This window comes from Pelodiscus sinensis, chromosome 2 (genome assembly GCF_052426305.1).
Source record: "Pelodiscus sinensis isolate ZL-2025 chromosome 2, ASM5242630v1, whole genome shotgun sequence".
NCBI classification, from domain to species: domain Eukaryota; kingdom Metazoa; phylum Chordata; order Testudines; family Trionychidae; genus Pelodiscus; species Pelodiscus sinensis.
This window is the reverse complement of record NC_143053.1, coordinates 87,921,646-87,944,543: the sequence shown is the minus strand read 5'-3', so window position 1 is coordinate 87,944,543 and position 22,898 is coordinate 87,921,646. Positions and strand designations below refer to the sequence as shown.

Below are 22,898 nucleotides of genomic sequence, written 5' to 3'. Positions count from 1 at the left end.
ATCCTACAGACACCGCCTGCCTGCCAGATACACTCACTACCACATCCATTAAAAGAGAGGACAGCGCAGAGTAAAAAAGCACCACAGTACTTATTCTAGCAAGGGTTTGCAGGATCAGGTCCACAATTTGAATGTGAATGCAGAATGAAATGAAGATCTTCTCCATAGCTCACCATTTATAAATACTTTGCAATATTTCTGTGACCTTTCCATAGCAGGCTAAAAACATTTCCTTTTTAGTGTATTGGCTTGTGGCAGTAGATGTGTTTATCCCTGTTGAGGAATCTGGACTATGGCTAGAGCCCTGTATGAATACAAAAATGTGGATCCACATGCGATCTGCATCTGTCAGGCTTAACTCATCATCTGATCTGCAATCTAACATCTGCACAGCAAACGATCTGGAAGGGATGGGGAGGGAGCGCAGATGAGCGAGGAGGGGCAGGGTTGGGCATTCAAGAGGAAGGCAGCACGAAAGAAGGATTGGGAGGTAAGGGGCAGCAGGGAGTTGGGGCCAGGGCGCCGCAGGACAGAGCCCACTAGGGGGGCAGAGGGTAAGGGGGACAGATAGGGCTGGCACTCAGGGCCCCTCCTACAGCAATATTTAGCACAGAGCTTGTTGTGTTCTTTCCCTGCCAGCAGTGTATAGGCCTGCCCTGGCATACCCCTTCTCTCAGCCTGGCAGCTGGGCGGGGCGAGAGATGAGCCCTGTGTGCATATCCACTCCACTATCCATAGATATCCACAGATATACAGGGCTCTAACTATTGGAATTCAGTGTTTATGTGGACCATGTTTCCTTCTACACAGTTATGCACTCAGAGAGCTTCTAATCCCTCTCTGAGAAGTGGATGGGAAATATCTGTGAGATTTTCCTCATTGAAATGTCTCCCAAATAGTTCCAGTGAGGGAAGGGAGCTCCTCCAGTTCCTGTGGAACAGGCCTCTGAGCCCTAAAAGGATCAGCAGGTGCCAAAACCATCTTCATAGAGGTACCTTGCTTCTGTGTTGGCTATGTATGCCCATCCTGAACAGTTCTTCTCTAGTGGAGTGACGCTGACAGAGCTCCCAGCTGTCCGGATAGCTCTTCACTGGCGATTTCTTCTATGGAGTATGAGTAGGGAGAAGAAAATAGTACTGTTGCTGCCACTCCTTCAGCCCCACTCCTCTCTTGACCTACCCTTTCCTCCTTTGCAAATCCCCAAATACTTGCAACATTCTCCATGGTGCTGTAGTAGGATTACCAATGTAGTAGGTTAGAATTTTCTGCTCCACCAGTGATGATAACCAGAAGGCTGCGTGCGTGCGTATGTGCGTGCTCACTCATGTGTGCCATGTTGACTTGTGCAATTAGTCAACACAGCAGACTCTGAGAGAGCCCCCAAAGACCACAAATCAGATAAGGATCGAAGGTACCCCACCAGGCTTATTGTTAAATGAATTACAGTAATAGTTGTCAGTAGACTCTACCGAACCACTACACATATGTACCCATACCAATGGACTCAGCTCAGTCAGTGAGAGGTCCCATTGCCACCTTAGCTGGACAAAGACTGCCCCTCCAAGACACCAGTTTATATACAGGTACAAACAAGTTACACATAACTCCTGACGTGTCAGGTTGCCACCGTCTGACGTTGTCAGTTTACTACCTTCTGACGTTACTTAGATACAACTGGTCACCCTGCGTCTTGTGGTTTGACATCTCTATCCATCGTGCTGTCATTTTAGACCATTTCCTGAACCTGGGTCAGCATCTGTGGAGAGTGTGGGTGCCAACGTCTTCTTTGACGTACCATCCTTTTGGAATGTGCTTTCAACTTATGCCCAGTACCTATTACTGTTTTACACTTGGGCCTAGTACCAATTAGTGTTTTGCACTCTCCTCCCTGTTTGTGCCAAGTTTCTGTGAGCAGGGGCCTGCCTGCCTCTTGCTCACAGCTTTGCTCTGCTCTATATTAGCCAAGTTTTGTCATTGTTAGCTAGGCCTCACACCAGGCCTGTGCTACATGGGCTTTTGTTAAGGCCCTCTTCTTACTACAGGCGCATTGGAAAAAGAGGAAAGCTGTCACAAAATCCCCTTCCTTGATGGGAAGGTGGGATGTCTGAACGGATTCATGGGACACAAATCTGTTTATATATTATTTTATTTATTAAATGTTTTAATAATCCTCTTAGGGGACTAATATGCTCTCTTAGAGGCCTGTGTGAAATATTTTAACTTTTTTCCACATTTTTATATTATTCAGTGTTTGTGACCCCAGTTCTGCACACAGATACATTCGGGCAGATTGTTAATCCCACACTGAGTCCCATTGATATAAATGGAGCTATGCACAGGCATAGCAGTCCACCTGAACAGACGTGACTGTCTCTACATTTAATGGCAATTTATGCCATGTCTATGTTTGAATAGAGAACTGGTAACTTTTATCTCCAGTTTAAGAGTTAATATGATTTATTAGTATCCATCTGAGCACAAAAGAAATGTGTAGACTGCCAGGTATGAATAAGTGGGTTTGAAGCTACTTCTGTTTTTCTAGAAGTGTATAATGAGGGTTAAATGTACACTTTTTATGTAAATATATATTGTTTCATATGTCTTGAGTGATATTTAGTCTAAGTAACTATTCCTTTGAAATCTTTCCATTTATGTGCAGGTATTATTTTTTCCATTATTTACTGCCAAATGTAATATGTGACTTTGTTTTTTCTCTTGCTCATCGTCTTATTTTTTCATTTCTTTTGTTTTCCTTGTTCATTCATGTTAGGCCTATTACCTTATTATGTACCGAAATAATGCTTCTGTTCAAGGATATAAGGCCCAGTTCATTCACTCTGCATCTTTAATGTATGGACGTTTCAGATCCTTTCTGAATCCATGGGCAAAAACCTCATTTGTGATCATGTTTAATAATATTAAAGTGATTCATTTTAAACAAGCCAAGGTTTTCCTTCACCTCGTCAAAGTTTAAAAATTTAAAGAAAATAACTCAGATCTACCCGTTATGTAGTTTAAATGATACCTCAGCATTTAAAAAAGCAGTTCTGTGCTCTTTGTCCAGTTGTACAGTTTTTGTAAAATTATTAACTTGCTGAGATGATTTTACTCTCTAACAAAATGAAAGCAACCATCAATCCTGGATACATTTAGGCATAATTATTTATTAAGTTCCTGTCAAATATTTTAACATAATAACTTGGTCTGCTTCAAGCTTTTTCTTTACATTTTGTCAGCCCTTGTTCTCTGTGTGGTGACGTTTTCTTAGCTTATTCTCATCTTTGTTATGCCCAAAGTATACGTGCTCTAACGTCAAATATGTCTGACACTGAGTCCTATTCATCTCTTGTTTCTTCTCCATTTCCACTTCTCACTGCTTTGGAGTCCGTTAATGACTGGCTGATTATTTAAACATCTTTGGCTCAACTCAAACTAGAGCTCTTTTTTTTAACAAGAAATAAGCAAATCTTTTGTTTCATTTAGTGGTCAGAAGTGGAGATTATTATTTATTTGAGACGGATAGTGAAGAAGAAGAGGAGGATGAAAAAAAAGATGAGGAGGAACCTCGAAGAAGATCCGCATTCCAGGTATTTCATAGTAATGTGCTTCTCACATGAAATTCTTACTGAGAGAGCTGGAGTTAAGATAATGTCATACATGTAAACTACGAGCAGCTTTAATGTCTGAAACTGATATGAGATGCATTGAACATGAAAGTTCTTGCCATTTTAAAATGCAGTGTTACCTAATTTTAAAATTGCCAAACTTCAGTAATTCAAGAAAGAACTGTACCTAGTCAGATCTTTGTTCACTTGTATGTAAAGTGTGTGTGTGTGTGTTTGAGTTACAGGAGAAAGTTTGTACCCCTGTTTTTACTGCATTTTCAAATTTAAATTCACGAAAACATTGTATCTGTTAATATTAGGTGGTGCCAAATGTTTAGCTTTTAAACAAAGCTTAAATGTGAGTTCTCAGATATTTTACATTGTCCTTTATTTTTCATATTGTTAAAACTTTACTGTTTGAGACTGAAATAATTGCTTTAAATGAGGAGTTTTGACCGTATAAGGCCCTTGATCGTTGCACACATCTCCAGTTGTGCACATGAGAACTGAGGGTGGAATACAGCTCTTAATACTCTTCATTTTTGTCAGAGAATTGGGTTGAGGCAGAAACGATAAATGACCTTATAAGTAGCTTGTCAACTGCTTAGTCAGCTTTCCACGTTCCATACAATTTCCATCAGTATGTGCGTGTGCAGCTTTCGCACGATACTAACATTTAACTTGTTGTTTGTTACAGACCCCACTAAATGTTTACTTTTCATGACTCCATTTTCCATTGCTGTAAATTGCCTCTGTCATCTCTCATGGTATTATAGTGATAGTAAATGAGCAAGCTGATAAGATTAGGGTTTACATTTATGAGATAATAATTTATTATTAACTTAGAGGTAATAATTTATATAAGCTATTTATTTATTAGGATTATACAAAATTTCAATAATTATCTAACTGAAAGTTTATGGCAGATAGCATGTTGTCATTTTATCACAGTTTTGAATTAATGTAAACTCTTTAACTAATTACTATTTTTATAACTTTTTATTAATCATTTTCCTTTTTTCTACTAATTGCTCTTCATTTGTCCTTCCTTGTAGAGAGCTATTGGGAAATTTGCTTCAGCCATTTTAGCCTTGCCAAAGTCTGTCATTAAACTGCCCAAAACTATTCTTCAGTATTTAATCAGAGCAGCAAAGGTATTTGCCATTTCACTAGTGTGCAATATGTGCCCTCGTTACATAATACTCCGGAGTAATGTACCCCTCTTGTATGAACTGTCTGAAGATCTGTGAGAGTCCAAAGCTGTTTAAATATTAAATGTCATCAATTGGACTATGTGAAGTGTGCAAACTACAATTAGATGTTTTTCTTTTATTTTTTTTAACTATGACCTCAGATTGAAAAAGCGGATCCAAATTTTGGTTTTTCTCTGGATATTATTGTCTAAAGCATTGTAAGAGGGTCACATCAAGTTGCATGTGTCTATAGACAGTGTGCTAATTATTCTCAGAAAGCTGGTAAGATCTTTAAACTAACAAAATAGACATGCTGTGCCAAACTGTTGGTTCTAGCACTTGATTTTCCTAGCCTAGATCATCATAAATTTGATCCGTGCATCCTTGGCATTTTCTTTTGTCTTCCTCAAATTTATCACTTTCCAGTCTTTTTTAGTGCTCCCAGTAATGCACTCTATTCACAACATGATACTACTAAAGTAAGCACTGAATGCATTATTGATTAAGCACACAAGCCCATAAGCCTACAAGTTCTTGCTTGGTAAGTGTAGTCCAGGACTTATTCTAAAGCAAGATATATATTTTAGCTAGCAGAAGTTGGAATACCCTGTCATTTAATATAACTAGAATTATAGTCAATTTATTCTTCTTCATTTTTCCTTTCCTCCATTATCACAGTGTATTCTATCATATCTATGTTCTTCTCCATATATAGTATGATTGCAAGCTATTCAATAGTAGATTTTGACAGTGTCTCATCTGTAGTAACCAATGAGGATATGTTAGGTCAAACCATTATTAATTTGGACAAACATATCTGTAGATCACCCTCTATTAGCAAACATATTAGGAAGCATTGAATAATCTTTGCTTTTTATGCTAAGACAATTTTCATGGTATTTGCATTTGAAAAGAAGCCTAGTAAAAATAAAATAGCTGAACTTGAAAGAGTAGGAAGGAGATTAGTTCCCTACTGTTCCAGATCATTTTCTTCCCTCACAATTATTGAGCACACATTCACAAATCAGAATCCGTTTGTAGATTCTTTTTTTTTTTTTTTTTTTTTTTGTAAATTTAGTGACAAGCCAATTTTGTTAAAGTTCTAAAGATTGCATTTGGAAAGTGTCAGAGTGATTTCTGTTCATAAATAGCAAAAACAAATAAACAAATGGAACATTTATGATATCACTGCAACAGACAGTTCCAGCTTCCCTGAGATGTAGGTGTGTTCATGTTGGTGTGCGCATGCTTGTGTTAGTTTGCTGTATCTTTCTTCTCGTGCATGAAACCATGTGCTCCCTGCTTAACAGCTTCTGTTGACTAGAAATGAGGAATGCCAGTTGCAAATGATTTTTACTTTTAATGAAAATCATAAGCAAGCCAAAAGCACATCTTTTGTCTCAAAATGATACAAAATCATATTTAATGCCTTTATTTCCTATTTCATGTTATGCTGTGCTAGAAAAAAATTAAAATATTATTGCTTTTATCAGTAAACGTCCTTCAAACTCTCAGCAAAGCTATACAAACTGTTACTACATGGTAAGGATACTTAGCACGGCTTCAGCACTTATTAAATATTAGAGAAACTCCTGCTTACTCACGCATGGAAATCAGATTAATGTGAGTATGGGGAGCAGGATTTGACCTGTTAGCTTATACAGCCCCATCAAATCCCATGCATGTAAGTATTATTATCTCCATTTTCCAGATAGAGAAACTGAGGCAGAAAGGTTAAGTGACTTACCCAATCCAACAGAGGAAGTTTATTATCAAAATGAGGCTGAAACTCATGAGTTCCCAGCTATCAGTGATAGAATTTTCATAGACTGCTAGATCTCTATAATCACTAACTGGAAAGAAAATTACATAAAGTACATTGTTTATATTTTAGATTTCTGGTTATATGCCTTCTATTAAAGTTTCTACTTTGCATCTTACTTGTAATGCTGATAAAGTAGAAATCTAAATTAGAGAGGTTTGGGAGAAGTGAGCCATGTATAACAACGTATAACATTCCCAAATTGAATTTCCTAGGACAAGAATCTTTGGGGGTTCTTGTGAATTTGGTTCACTCACAACACAATTTTGCACATTTGCTTTCACATTAACAAAAGCAGTGCATGAAAATTCAGCACATCAGCAGGGAAGGTGTTGGAGTGGGATTCAAAGTGTTTCCTTATCCCTGCAGATCTAAATATGATTGCCCTAAATATGTATTCCTGTGTGTGGTTTACAGTTGCTGTTTACTTCCAAAAAATGAAGAATTTAGACATAAATGCATTTGTTCTCTCCAGTTTGTTTATCAGGCCTGGATTACTGATCCTAAAACTGCACTTCGACAGAGGCGCAAAGAAAAGAAAAAGTTTGGGAAGGAAGACAAGCAAAGGCGAAAAGGATCTGGGGATGGTGTGTATGCTTTTAAATGGTCTTCAGAATTGCCCTTTAAACAAGCAAAGAAGCAAAACTGCTTCTTTCACTCCCTAGTGTGGCAGGCAATCATGCCATTACAGAAACCTCTCACTTCTGCTTTGTGCTGTTTCCTGAGCAGTTTCTAGTGGTTGGTCAGAGGGAAAAAGAGAGAGAGAGAGAGAGAGAGAGAATCTCTGACCTGAAGCAAGTTTACCTGAAGACTCTGTATTCTGTGTTTACCTGTTACAAAGGACAGGCAAGTGGAGGTCAGAACACAGTGATACAAATTACAAGAGGTTACAGGGGAAAGGTGAAGTATGACTTACATGGAGCTGTAAGATTAAGACCTCAAATTCAGATTCAGAGAACTGGTAGGCAGGGTCCCATGGAAAGAGAATCTAAAGGAAGAAGGGAGTTCAGAAGAGCAGGCAGTTTTTCAGGGAGGCAGTATTAAAGGCCCAGCTGCAAACTATCCACATGCTTAGAGTAGTAAGAGCTCAATATACCTATATTAGGAGCTTTTTGATAACTACAAATCAAGAAGAAATCTCTACGCTGAGGGGAACGATCAAAACAAGATATGCAAATTCTGCGGGAATTTGCATAGCTTCTTCCAATCGCACTTTTGAAAGCAGAGCTTTCGAAAGTGAAAGTAGTTAAGACGCGGCTTTTTTGGCGAACTCTCAAAAAAGGAGGTTTACGCAGCTTTTCGACAAGGGGGGCGTTGCTGAAAAAGCCGCGTCTTAACTACTTTCGCTTTTCAAAAGCGATCGGAATTTGCGTATCTTCTTTCGACTGTTCCCCATATTCTAGATGAGCCCAAAGTAGAAACATGAATTAAGGAGCATGTAGAGACAAAATCAGAAAGGCAAAGTCACACAGCGAGTTACACCTAGCAAGGGACACAAAGGCCATGAGAAGAGGTTCCACAAATATATTAGGAACAAGAGTTAAGACTAAGGAAAATGTAGGCCTTCTACTTGGTGGGGAAGGAGAATGCAGCTGTATTTCTGTTTTGCTTCAGTCTTCACTAGAAAGCTTATTTATGACCAGACACTTAATATGTAACAGCAAGAAGCCAAAATAGGGAAAGAACGGGTTAAAGAATATTTAGATATCTTCAGATGAAATTCATCTTAGTGTACATAAAGAACTAGCTGAAACAATTATCTTTGAGCACTCGGGGAAGATGGGGGCGGGGGTCACAGAGGACTGGAGAAGGACTAACATAGTACCTATCTCTAAAAGGACTAACATAGTACCTATCTAAACAAAGAGGACTAAGGGAATTTTTAGATTGGTCAGTCTAACTTTGATACCTGGAAAGATACAGTAATAAATTATTAAGGAAGTGATTAGTAAGCTAGAGGATAAGATGATTTTAAGGAATGGCCAGCATAGATTTGTCAAAAACTAATCATGTCAGGCCAAACTAAATTCCTTCTTTGACAGGGTTACTGGCCGAGTGGGTGGCTGGGAAGCTGTAAACGTTTCATTTATCTTGATTTAAATAAAGCTTTTGCTACAGTTCCACATGATATTCTCATAGGCAAACTAGGGAAATACAATCTAGATGAGATTACTTTAAACTGGGTATGCAACTGGTTGAAAAACCATATTCAAAGAGTAGTTATCAGTGGTCCACTGTCAAACTGGGAGGCTATATCCAGTGAGATGCCAGCAGATAAGTCCTATGTCCAATAATCTACTGTATATTTGAGAGGTTTTAAGTGACTTTCTGTCTTTCCATCTGCTAGTCTGTTTGTTCAAGAGCTCCTCCTAAACAGTAAAAGCTAGGACCACCAAGTTTGGTATGCAGCTTCCTCTTATTGTGACTTAAATAGGCAGACAAGGAATTGGTTGTGCCAGGACAATGGGGGGGGGGGGTGCCTGGAATCTAATTCTTTCTCATCAAATGGAAAAGGAGGGCTGTGATAGCAGGTACAGTTATACTCCAGAATGACCATAGGGAGCAGCAAGCAAGCACATGCCCATTGCCCTGACAGCCTCAAATAGCTGCACAGCAATCTCCAACCATGCAGCACGGCCCCTGGCCTGTCCCAGGGCAGCAGCCATCAGCAGGCTGTGCAGCTCCCTACTGTCCAAGCCTGCCTCAGGGACCAGCTGCCCCACCTTCTCTTAGCTCCCACTCACTCCTCTGAGTTCCACATTCCTCTGAACTCCCTGCCCTGAGTCCTACACCTCTACCCCTGATTGGGTGCAGGAGTCAGAGCAAGATATGTTTGAGCTGGCATATATGGATGAAAAGTGTAGAACTGTGTGTCAGTTTTCATGAAGAATACTTCATTATGGTAGTTTCATGCATTTTCTGGCAGCAATTAAATTCACAATATATTTGGAAGGCAGCAGAGAAAAGAGATTCAAATTTAACATTATTTTATTAGCATCACAGAACTGTTTATGTACTGTGAAATATTTAGTTTTTTTGTGATTTGCAACTCTTGCCGCTTTTGCTGCGTTAAAAAAACCAGAAATATCCATTGGAAGTATTTTTTGCCAATCTGTGTTAGAAAATATTCATCCTGAAGCAGTTACATTAGAATTCCCTCTAACTGGTACCTTCCTCTGGTACCCACTTAATCTCTCTCCTATCATTGAAGCTACAACCACTGTGTTAATATATCAGATTCTAATGGATCACTTCTTGGACCCTGTAGTTATGTATGTGATTTTTAATGGCAAATATCGGCACTATAATGACTGTTCCATTTATACTTAAATGAAGCAGCACATAGTGGATTCAAAAGAACTTTCTACACTGTTTCAGTTAGTCATGCCCATCTTCATGCATGAAAGAATAAAAGTTTAATGACTTGGAGGCAAGAATAGGTTTTTTAAAAGTATCAATGTTTGTAGAAGATTAACGAGCAAACTTTTAAGACTAGCTCATCAGCAGCTGTAAACAGGTATCTATCAGTTGAAATCTATGCTACTGGATTGTTTCACACCATTACAGTAGCTGGCTTTTAAGTTTAATTGATAAACAAAATGTCCTTACAAAATATAAGGCAGTATCATTCATGGACTATCTCACTTGGATTCTGTGAGATCTGCAGAAACTTGTTTTGCTAAGTCTGTCTGGATCCAAGTGCTTTTTAATAACAATAAAATCTCTCTTCAGTTCTAGTGGGATTTACATATAAACTTCTGTGGGAAAGGCTTTTATTTATTGCTTAAATTTTAATTTGGCAGGTGCTATTGATGTAGAATATGAAGAGAAAGAAGAAGAAGCTGTCAAAAAGAAATCAGATGGACCAGGTATACAGGCAGAAGGAAGGCTGCACTAGTGTTGCATGGTATAGGTTGAACTTCTTTAGTCGGGCACCCTCGAGACTTGATCAGTGCAGAACCAGAGAATTTGCTGAACCATGGGAGATCAATATTATCTAGGAACATAACCAACATTTCCACTGCTTACTGGGCTCTCAGAAGGCATGCAGGGGTAAATTAGAGGTAAATAACAGCACAGAACATTGAGATCCAGGGCTGGTGGCTGTGAACAAACTTTATGGGATAATGGGAAGCTTGGCCACATGCCTGAGAAGTGGGCATCTGGCTAACTAAAATCATGCCGGACCATGGATGTTGCCAGACAAGAGAGTGCCAGACTAGAGAGGTTAAACCTGTATTTGTGACTACAGGGATAAATGGCAGTATTGCATGGTCAGTGCATAAGTGACTCAAGGGCAACATACAAGCAATGTGATTCTCTCCAGCTTTCATCTGTTTAATCGGTTGTGATTCTGACCAGTCTAACCAGATATTGACACATTCATTCATGGAATCACAGAGGCTAGAGATAAGAAGGATTACTAAATCATCAAGTCCACTTCCCTGACTATACAAAAGTGTTCTCACTTTCAGGTGTTTTATCCAGTAGTTTTAAAAATCCCAAAGAAAAGGTCTTTTATGATAGAATCAAATACTGTCAGTTTCTCCCCAATGAGTGTACAGAGAATCAACATTTGCACAGGCTTCTGGCCAACAGATGTATATGCATTATACATTTGTATACTGTATTATGACAGTCCTGCTTCCATTCAAGTCAGTGTCAAAACTTCTGTTGACTTTCATTGTGCAGAATTAGACCTTCAAATGTTAATGCTGGGAGAGCCAGGAACTTGTATTTTATTATGTATCGTGTGCTGCTGAGCACATTGTTCTGGTCCAGTTAGGGACCAATACTGCAAGATGTTTGAACGTCTCCTGCAAGATTAATGAATGCCCTTAAATCCCATTGATTCTAACTCCCAAGGGAACTTAGTCGACAACTGGGAGGATTCTGCCCAACAACGATAAGCTGGTAAAGGGTTTTCCCACTTAGGAAATTAGTACAGCTACGGTGAATCCTAAAGCTCACAATGACAGAACTGGGTTTTTGGTTTCAGGGGGAGTAAATAGAAGAAATGGGGCTTCCCCTTCATTCTAGCCTTAGCTGGCTCTCACCCGTTGCTGTGTGACCTTCTCTCCTAGAGCTACTTATCTCCTGTATTTATAACTGAAAGGGCACTTTGCTCTCCAGCAAAACTTGTGCCACAGAATGAACTACAACAAGGTAGCAAAGGTCAGAAGCAATACCTTGTTCCTTTCCCACAATAACAACACTTTTCAAAACAAGGACTGGTTCTTACTTTCTTCAGCCTTTTACTATCTCGTGGTGTAGCTTGTTCCACTAACATACCAAGATGATTTTCAGTGAATGTGGATGGTCTGATCAAAGTTGAGGAAAGAGAAAGATGAGACTAATTGGATTATAATTGGTTTTGATTGGAGCAAACTTGTGGCATTTTTCATATTTTAAGCATTTCACCCACCCCCAAGGTAAAAGTAATTGGATAAAGTGTTACAAACGCTGGAGGGGAAAATTATTAGAAAAGGTGTTTCTAGTTAACATCTTTATACCAAATTGGTAGGCACCTGCTATTCCCATTGAAGTCAATAGGGGTAACAGATGTTCATTCTCCCAGTATTCCACTCTAAGTATAAGATTCTCTCAAGACAATAAATATCTTCCCCTTTCTGCAGATGTTTAGATGTGATCAATCCCCAAAAGATTCTTTCTAAAAAGTGACAGAACAGAACAGCCACAGACTCATTAAAAATGTATACTCAGTCAGCTCCAACCCTGAGAGAAAAATGACCTTCTAGATTAGATTGGAAGTCCTTGGCAAAGCAGCTCAGTGAGACCATGGAATAGCTATACTAGCTGAGCAGTAAAATAGACTCCTTGTTAGTAAGTAAGCAGAAAATTGCCACCCAATTAATTTCAACAGTGCAAATGGTACCCTATCAATGGTGAAGGCATGTTTCAGCACACTATGTCCAGTCTGCAAATGTGCTCTTTGTGTATGGAAGAGAAAGGGAATCCCATTTTCTTTTAAACTGTGCCTGAGTACAGCCGAAGTCATGAGTGCTGTCTTTATGAGTTGCCTGGAGGTACTTGACCCAGCTCCACCTCAGACCCTGCCTCCATTCCACCGCTCCCCCAAGCCTCACCCAGTCCCACCCACCTCCCCTAAACATACCCCACTCTTGCTTCTCCCCCTTTCTCCTCCGCACCCCATGCATTCCACTGCACAGCTGATCCACAGTGGGCAGGAGGTGCTGGGGTTGGGAGTGAAGCTGATTGGAAGGGCAGCCAGTGGGTGCTAAGTGCCCACAAATTTTTTCTGTGGGTTCTCCAACCCTGGAGTATCCACAGACCCAGCACCTACGTCTTCAGTTTAGATAAATTACAGTGCTCTTTAAAAAAACTTTAATTTTTAGTGACAAGATTTTATTTAGCCCAAAGATGAGTACCTAAAAGTATGGAGCAATAATGCTTCAGTTAATACATTATAAAATCCCTCAAAACCCAAATAATGTAGAAAAGCACTGGAGGGAAAACAGCAATATGATAATGATGTTGCAAAAAAAAAAGAGGAGGAGCAGGGATAGGGGAAGGATCAGTGGAGTCAATCAACAGTGGCATGGCACCCTGACTTAGAAACTCTTATGTTTTTAACATTTCTAGATATCTATTGCATATAGCTTTGATAGTGTTCAACTTTTGCACACCTTTAAAAACACAAGCTACTCATACCCCAAAGAGCTGAGCACCATAGACTGGTGCTCTCAGCTTGTGATGTGACTTAAGAAGAGAAATCAATTGACTACACTGCAAAATATGTGAACAAAAGAAGGCTCATAGGATGAGGCACTGTAGCTCTGATACAAGAGTAATAAAATGTAGATTGATTAAAGATACCAGCTCAAGCTAGCAGGATCTAGGCATGAACGAAATGACTGAATTCCAGTATACAGAAGAAAATTAACATGTTCAATGGACAGATAAAGTGTCCAGTTCTACAAGGAGCTGAGTGCTCACAACTTCCATGGAGCTGTTGGAGCTGGTGGTGTCGATACCTCTCAGAAGATGTTTAACCCTCAGCACTTTACCTTGCAAAACCGTTACACATTGAGGAGTTCTTCTGGAGCTGACATCTACTCATGTGGCTAACAGGGTCAACCTTTAGGGGAAAAAGGCATTCAAGATTACAAAATAGCCAGACAGGCAGGCCATGTCTACACCGAAACACTCAGGAAAGTTCAGGCAAATTGATTAAAGGTGTGAAGTCAATGCACATAAACTGACGTGTGTTAAAGCTCCAAGATTAAGTGATTAAACTAAAGCCATTAAACTGATGTATAAGAACAGCCACACTGAGAGGGTTGGGGAGGCTGATGGGATGTTAATACATATTAATTTATGCACATTGCCTTCACATCTATACCTAATTCGCTTTAAAGTTTTCTGAGTGTCCGCATATAGTCATGGCCAAAGACAGATAGAAAAAATAACATCAACAGACCAGATGGCATCCTGCCATTTCCAAACATTCCTGCTGCTGATACCGAAAGATCCTGCAACCTGGATTATTATATCAAATAAAGTAAAAATCAAACAAGCTCTTGTGAAATGTCAGAACAGAATCATCATGTGAATAAAAGAAGTTTATATTCATTAACTCTGGCACTTTTCCTCCCTCTCAGATAATATCATCAAAAGAATATTTAATATTTTAAAATTCACCTGGGTCCTTTTCCTGGCAACACTAGATAGTTTTACAGCTTGGCTCAATTCCATTTCAAGAGAGCACATTGATATCTCTACCGTGCTGAGAATCGAGAGATGTATGCTGACCAGGGAAATTAAAAAGGTAACACGCTTTGTGCTTTACTTTTGCTCATACCATTTGCATTGCAGTGATAAATGAAAGGTTTATCTTTTCAACTTAATTTGAGGCAGGGTACCAGAAATGGAAATTTGTTAAAAAAAAAAAAAAAAAAAAAAAAAAAAAGGTCTCACATAAATACGCTTAAGAATTACTATGAATTCTGTAACCCTCTCTTTTTTCTATTAAAAAAAACCCAGATAGCTCTCCAGAACTGTGGCTCTGAGCAGATGTGCTGGAACTAGGGATGCTGAACTGAAAGTGGTTTCCAACGTATACAGAGTCTATAGTTTGATTCAATGGCTCTCACAGCCACCACTGTACAAATAGCTCCAGCACTCTGGCTCTGAACCCAAAGTGACTGATTGGAAAAACGAATGTGCTCAGGGATTTAACTCTGAAATTCCCATTAAGGAGAGGGATTCTTAGTAGACATTCGGAAATCACATCAGGAGAGAAGAAGGCATAGCATTGTTCATAATGCTCAAGAATTCAGCTCAGACTGGATCTACTCAGACTCTTAGAAACACAGCTCACTTTGGGCATGTGTTGCTTATCATATAAATTCATATAGTCACTCCTGTACGTATATTTAAAACATAGAATGTGTTTGCTTTCACAGCCATTCTTCTTTATTATGGTCCTACAAAACAGCTATAATGCTGATGTTGTGCCTTTATAAATATTTAAAAGGCAGAGGGTTATAATGTCACACATATGATTATAATTGCACTGCAGGGTTTAAATATTATTTAAAAATTACATTTTCTCTAAACTGTTAGTTAAAATGTGTTTCTTTTTTGTTAAAATTTCAAATTGAGAAAGTTTTGAATCAAATTTAATTTAGAAGGAGCGAACTGACATTTGAACAAATAACAAGACTAGCAAAGGGGCAGACCAACGTAGTTTCATGTAATTTATAATCGATCACTACAGAGATAAGGAGATCTATGCATACAGTCTCAATAAAACTCAGAAAAATGACTATGCAAAATAGCCACCTTCTTACCCAATGTGTGTTCCAAAGTCAATAAAGCTGTTGGTGGAGTAAGCTGAATACTGTTCTGCCTTAGGAACCATCAGTAAAGTCGCCATAGCCAGAAAGAACTCTGCTTGGCTCCTGTGCTCCGGGTTGTGCTCACAGTTAATGAAACCATCCTTTTGTTCACGAATTTGGCCAGGAAGTCATTAAGAGAACAGATAGTGAAGCCTCTTTCTACAAGGACTGTTTTATGAACAAATTCTTATCTCATTTACAGCTTTGTAAATCTGAAGCAACTCCACTGGAGTTCTCCCATATTTATGCCTTTGCAAATGAGATGAAAATCTGACGCCGTGTAAAATAGACTTAAGGAAATTGGTCTTTTCCCAATTTGTTCTTTGCAAAGACTGATTTGCTGCTGCCAAATAACTGAAGAAACCAAAATCTCATACAACATAAATGCCTTAGTACAGCTCTTCTTCCTTTCTTAGGGGAACGTTCCAACTCGGGAGAGCATCCATATGTATTACCAGAACCACATGATGAAGCTTTCTAAGGAATCAGGGCTGGACACAATTGATGAAAATCCTGGGCAAGCTTCTAGTTTACAGGCATCTGAGAGGATGGATAGTCTGGATTCAGCTGTTTCGCATGACAGTATTTCCAGGTATTTTGCTGTAAAAACAAAACACTTGTTTTTTAGATATACAGAAAAATCATGTGGTAGAAATTATTTTAGGAAATTGTCACGTGATGTTGGACTTCACATCTGAAGTTGAAGAACTCTTTGATTTATCAGATGTGTCTGTCACTAAACAATAGATACAAGATGATCAGTTTGACAGACCCATGTGTTTCCCTCTGTGAAAAAGTGCACAAAGTGAGCAAATTAATTCTTATTCTCCCAACTCACCCACCAGACCCTCCACCCCGACCAGTCCACAGGACCTTGGTGGAGTGGCAAGTAGGAAGAGCGTGTGAAGCAGAGCTGAAGAAATATTTTGTTCTGGATGACTATGGTCTCCTGTATATAGCCTGAGTAAAAGGACTTTGTACTGGGAAACTACATGGGTTTTGCCTCATAAGGCAAAATCAAGAATCTGAACAGATCCTGCTTCCTAACTTCAGCGGTACTGAGCAGCTACATGGAAGATTTCTGTTCACACCCTTATAGTAGGAGCCTTTGTCATGCGGTCATTGGCTCAGTATTCTCAGCTGTGGTCTATGACTCTGTGGAGGGGATTCACTGGATACTATTTGTGTTACTGCTCCTTCAAGCACCATTCTCTCTCCATTTTGTTTGGAAGGGTTTGGAGGACCATAGTCCTTAGAGCAACTTCCCTCTTACCCTGGATCTTAGTTCTTTTCCTGCATAGCCAAGGGGTTGCATGGATATTTTGCAGAGGTGACATTCACCAAGTTCTGGGAGGAACATCTGCCTGAACTAATTTTCCTCTGCACATTAATACCAAATGACAAGCTACTAGAGGGTTTTTGAACTATCTTGTAAAAATTAATGCACTGAAGACAGTCTCATGGGGTTGGGACAATAGGCAGTACTGAGTGAATGAATTCTATCGCTTATGACAAATGTATGGTTCTGGACAATAAATTATGGTCTCCTTTATACTGCCTGAGTTAAAGGACTTTGTACTGAGAAACTCCATGGGTTTTCCCTGACAAGACAAAGGCAGCCTCTCTTCTTCTTTCCTCCATTCCTCTTGCAAGGGTTCACTAGATATGTACAAGTTGTAGTCCCATATCTATGCCTCCATCCAGTGGGTTCTACAGCCACCGTAAGTCCCTGGGAAAGGTAAGTGGCAGAGAGTTAGCTCTATGCCTTGGGTGGAAGGGGTGGGTCCAGGGGAAGCCAGCCCTAAGCACTGCCCGGAGTGCAGCGCATGCCTACTCCCTCCCCCCCTCCGCTCCTCCAGGTCCTCAGAGCCATGTGGAGCGACTGGTGTGGCACTCCAGCAGCAATTTAAAGGCTTGGGGCTCCAGCCGCTGCCACAGTAGAAGTGGCTGGGAGCTCTGGTCCCCTTTGAATGTCCGGACCCCAGGCAACTGCCCCCTTAGTCCCTCGTTCTCAGTGGACCTGCCCCCATCATTTACCTGACCAACTCCCCTTCCCTTTCCTCGGAGATAGATGCTACAGAGTTTAGTGCCAAAGCCTTAGCACATCCTTGCTGTTTCACACAGACTCACACTCTGCCACTTCCCCTGAATTGCAAGTACATCTTGTTTTCTCTGTGCTCAATGCATTTTTACTTTGAGAGCCTGCAGAAGTTAGTTGATAGTGTCATAAGGGGAGGGGAAAACCTTTGACAATCGGATAGTTGTTTTTATTCTCTGGAGCGTGGCAGTAGCCTCTCACTCTTGATAGTCTCCCCGCAAACTCAGTTGCTTGTATGTACAGTAACTCTGCTCAGCTTTTACTAATGACATATGATAAAAGGTTAACCGGCTAAAAATGATGAAAGGCTTCTTCTCCTGCTTATTCAAAAGTAAGTATAACTGAATGTCTGAACATTTATCTGAAATAAAAATGTGTAAGCAATGTGCATAAACAAAATATCCACAAAATACCCCAGCATTCTTCCACTTGCTATAAAAAACAATCACCCTCCTCCCGAAAAACAAACAAACAAACAAACAAAAAACCACGGTCAATGCTGACACTCAGAAGACATTCATAGTTTACTGAAATTTAGCCATCAAAATTCTTTATTTCATGGAGTAATAAAGCCAGCACACATTTCCTCATGGCTAACTACCAGGAGAAATAGCATCTGGATGTGTTGTCTGAAAAATCACTGAAGTCAGACTGTATAGGGAAAGCATCATTCAGACGAATTCTGCTCTCACCTGAATGCAAGACTCATTTACTTCACTTGGAGTTTCACTTGGATATCTGATTTGGCTCTCAGTATTTATCTGCTCATTAAAGAAGACGATGTTTACAGACACAAGACCATTTTAATTAAATCATATTTCAAGTCGCATTACCTAGTATATACTGTACTAGTCCACAGTAAAAATTGAAATCAGCTGTTTAGCAGTGTGTACTAGCAATACAGCAGTCTTAGCTGGAATGCTGACAACAATGAAAGCCAAATGTTGAAGCCAAATTTTGTTTTATAAAAGGAAGTCAGTTGCCAAAATTACAAAAAACTATATAAATCTTGTAAATTCAATATTTGAAATCAGTCTTTCTAGTAAAACTGTATCCACTGTTGAGGTTCAATCAATTTTTATTAGAATAATCATTTTGCCTGTACTTTACTCTGCTATGCTTTTGAGTGACAGTTCACCTACTCCTTTCAAACTTTTAGATTTTGGTGGTGCTACTGAACTAAAGCTGGCAAAAAGTCATAATAGCTATGTTTACACTAATATAATCTTTAAAAAAATTGTTTCCCAAAATAAGATATCAGAAGGTCACATTAACAAATGAGCAACAGTGTTGTCACAGCTGATTCTCTAATCTGTAGGGGTGTGTCTACACAACAAAGTTATTTCAGAATAACGGTCTTTATTCTGAAATAACTATGCGAGCATCTACATAGCAGTTTCAGAATAAATAAGAGATCATCTAGACAGTCACAGTGGTTTCGAAATAGTGATCCGTTTTTTGAAAGAGAGCACCCAGGCAATCTGGACACTATCTTTCAAAAAAGCCCTGTTTGCATTCAAGAACACCTTTTTTCAAAAGAGCTCTTTCAAAAAAAGGTGTTCTTCCTGGTAAAAGTAGGTTTACCAATTTCGAAAAAACCACCGTGTTCTTTCGATTTAATTTCGAAAGAACGCAATGGCAGTCTCGATGCAGGTAACGTTTTTTCACAAAAAGGCCACTTTTTTTAAAAAAAATTCAGTAGTCTAGACACATCCCTCTATGAAGAATAACGCCTATTCTGAAATAGCTATTTCAAAATAAGCTATTTCAGAATAACTATTCTGGAATAGCTTATTCCAAAATAGCTGTGCAGTATAGACGTAGCCAGATGCTTTTCCTGGAAACAGATATATACCTGTTTTTGTATCAGTGGTGTCTGAGGAATATCTGCTACATAACTAATGACTTCTAAATGGAGGAAGCAATAATCAGTCACTTAGATCTAATGCTAGACCATCTATCTGTTTATAAAGGCACCTTGCTTGTCTCTTCCTGGGATTATAAAGAGGTTTCATGAGTTATTGTAGCAATACAAAGTATTGCAAGTGAATGATACTTTGTATTGCCCAAACAAGACTTTTCCTTGACATGCTCTCATACACAAATCTATTATTTTTGTGAAATCCATTGTTATGCTCAGATTATTTCACTATTCAGGGCTGTAACAAGGGCGACGCGAGTTGAGGAGACGCACAGCTGAGGAGGTGCAGTCCCGCAGCTGCGCACCACATCCGGGGTTTCAGGAAGTGCATGGACTGTACTTCTCCTCAAACAGCTGGTGTGCTCCTGAAATGGCAGGTGTGTGACATGCCGGCAACTTCCTTCCCCTACTGCCTTCCTGTGTTGGGTGACGGCGAGTAGGAGTTCTGGGATCACGCCAGCTCCAACTGCTTAGGCAGCGTGCAGCTGCCATGGGGAGAGAGGAGAAGGATGAGCACTGCCTGAGCAGTTTGAGCTCACGTGGTCCCGGGACTCCTCCTCCTCCTCCCCCGCCCCCACACGCAGAAATGCAGCAGGGGGAAGGAAGTTGCTGGCACAAAACAGACCCAGCCGTTTAGGTAGCGCACAGCTGTTTGGAGGATAGGGAAGTAGTGCATGTGCTTCCTGAGACCTGGACCTGCGGCACAGCTGCAGGATCCCCAGGTATTGGCCTCAGCTGTCCCTGTCCCTCCCCCAGCCAGACCCTCTTCCCACAAGTACCCTGGCCCAGCCTCCATCAGCACCCTGTCCCCACCAGCACCCTGTCCTGTGCCCCAGCACCCACTAGCACCCGGCTCCAGCACCCACTACCACCCTGTCCCAGAACCCTGTTCCCTGCCCCCACCAGCATAGTTGGGGCCATATTAATGAGGCTTGAGGGGAGGGTGGAAGGGTTGATTTTTTGCATCTCACTTGTGTGGCCATCACCGTCCTCCCTTTCCCTCCCACCCCGGGGAAACCCAAACAGCCCCTTGCATTGCTGGCTCCCCTGACGGCCTGGCTGAGGGGTGCGGCACTCAGCTGAGTGCCACAGTGGGAGGAGAAGGAGGTGGTGATGTACCTGGCCCTGCCCCCTGGCCGTGTACGTCACCGCCCCGCCTCCTTCCCCTCCCTCCATGGTGACTGTGCTGAGTGTTGCACACTCAGCCGGGCCGCCGCAGGGGAAGGACGGGTAGGGCAGTGATGTACACGGCCAGGGGGCGGGGCCGTGTATGTCAGCACCCCCCTTTCCCTCTCCCGCAGTGGCCTGGCTGAGGGGCGCACCACTCAGTGCCCCCGGCCATGTACATCACCACCCCGCCCCCCTTCCTGTCCTACCGGGGCTCAGTTGAGCGGCGCACTCAGCTGGGCCGCAGCCAGGGAGCAAGTGGTGACAAGCGGCCGTTAGGGCTGCGGCCAGTGGCTGCATACACCTCCCTCTCGCCAGGTCTGCTTCCCGCCCCACTCCTCCCATCCAGCCCCACGGCCCCCGATCCCCGCCCCCAGCTCTGCTTCCCACCCCTTTTCCTGCTGGCCAGCCCCATGGCCCCCGGGACACCCCCCACCAGAGCTGCTTCCCTCCCCCCTTTCTCTGGCCCCCCCATCCTCTCCTACAGCCCCAGATCCCCCTCCAGCTCTTCTTCTCACCCCCCCTTCCAGCCAGCCCCCCCGCTTCCCCTCCCTGCGTGGCATGCTGCGCCGCTCCTAGCTGAGCGGTGCTCCCGTCAAGCCCCGGCGGGGGAGCAAGCAGCCCTTTGGGGTCCGTGCTCCCAATGCGAGGGGAGCGCAGACCTCAAAGGGCCACTTGCCACTGCTTGCTCCCCCGCTGGGGCCCAGTGGGAGCGCCGCTCAGCTGGGAGCGCCGCAGCGTGCCACGCAGGGAGGGGAAGGGGGCAGGGCTGACTGGAAGGGAGGTGGAAAGCAGAGCTGGGGGGTGGATTGGGGGCTGTGGGGCTGGAGGGGAGGATGGGGGGCGGTGGAAGGGGGGAGGGAAGCAGCGCTGGCGTGGGGGGTATCCAGGGGGCCGTGGGGCTGGCCGAACCACCAGGGAGGGAGGGGAAGGCGGGTGGGGCGCTGACATACACGGCCAGGGGACGTGGCTGTGTACATCAGCATTACAGACGCACAGACACTGGGCTACTATATATATGATGATGAGTAACAATAACTTCAGTGCCAACCATGGCCTATGTACGGTAGGTTAACTGGCCTACACATTGTAAAGATTTGGTTAGTAAGCCAGGGAAGATAGAATTGTTAGAAATGCAGCTAGCAGAATGGGAAATGTCTTACCCAAGAGCCTATAATCCAGAATTAAAATATCTATGCTAAATACATCCCCATTTGTAATGGGTAGCTGATTAAGTTTATTTACAAATGCGTTGACATGGGTTTTTAATGCACATTTCAATTTAAAATACCTATTTTTGAATGATTTCAAAGAAGTTAATGCTGTGACTAAGTTAACATAAACTTTGCAAATTGTACATCACAGTATAGATCATTCATGTCCTCCTTACCAGTTCTTTGGTTGTATAGGTACCAACACATTCTGAAGCATACTTATTGTACTATGAATATAATTTTGTATGGCTATCCAGAGCTCGAAGGATTCTGATCAGCTACTCAATAGATGCAGATTTTCTTTCCAGTCACTGAGCTTTTCTTTTCTTAAAATGTATGTAATCAAAATCATTGCTTAGACTGAGGCCACATCTCCGCATGCCTCTCTGGAGATCGATCTTCTGGAGTTTGATTTAGCGGGTCTTGTAGGGACCCACTAAATGGAATGCTGAGGGCACCCCCAGTCGATGCCAGTACTCCTCCTCCTTGGAGGAGTAAGGGAAGCAGATGGGAGCATTTGCTCCCATCAACCTCCCGCTGTGGAGACACGCCAAGCTTGGCTTAAGTTATCTCAACTCCAGCTATGTTATTTACATAGCTGGAATAGCGTATCTTAAGCCGACCTTCCAGGTCTAATATAGACCTGGCCTAACTCAGGGCCTAATCTTGCATCTAGTTAAATTAGTAGTTGTTTTGCTATTCACTTCAACAAAAGCTGAATCAACTCCTCAAGGTGGGGAGCAGTTGAGGGAAACTGGAATACATTTTTTCAATGCAAATTGAAATTGGAAGCACTTGTGGTATAAGAGTCTTTTTTAATGCCTGGTACAGGAGCCAAAGTTACGTAGTTTCCCTTCCCTGTATTTCTCCATTATTATTTAAGGACATCATGTCTATATATATTCTTAGAGAGGAGCTTGTCACTTTACAAAGTAATAACTATATTTTGGGTAAACTAAACACTGACGTGAAAAAAGACACCATGCCTTATTTTCA

At 41.5% G+C, this 22,898-nt stretch overlaps 1 protein-coding gene across 13 annotated transcripts in view; it reads left to right on the top strand.

Moving 5' to 3' along the window:
• Positions 1-22,898, top strand: part of PIEZO2 (piezo type mechanosensitive ion channel component 2) — a 422,273-nt gene that overhangs the window by 360,616 nt on the left and 38,759 nt on the right. For 12 of the 13 annotated variants that reach the window (XM_089776310.1, XM_075920988.2, XM_075920987.2 and 9 more), the window contains 5 exons: positions 3,484-3,587; positions 7,096-7,207; positions 10,424-10,489; positions 14,264-14,430; positions 15,919-16,094. In XM_089776310.1, the coding sequence (XP_089632436.1) occupies positions 3,484-3,587; positions 7,096-7,207; positions 10,424-10,489; positions 14,264-14,430; positions 15,919-16,094 (625 nt within the window). Of the gene's footprint in view, positions 1-3,483; positions 3,588-4,660; positions 4,760-7,095; positions 7,208-10,423; positions 10,490-14,263; positions 14,431-15,918; positions 16,095-22,898 lie in introns of all 13 variants that reach the window. The other variant, XM_089776309.1, reaches the window with a different exon arrangement.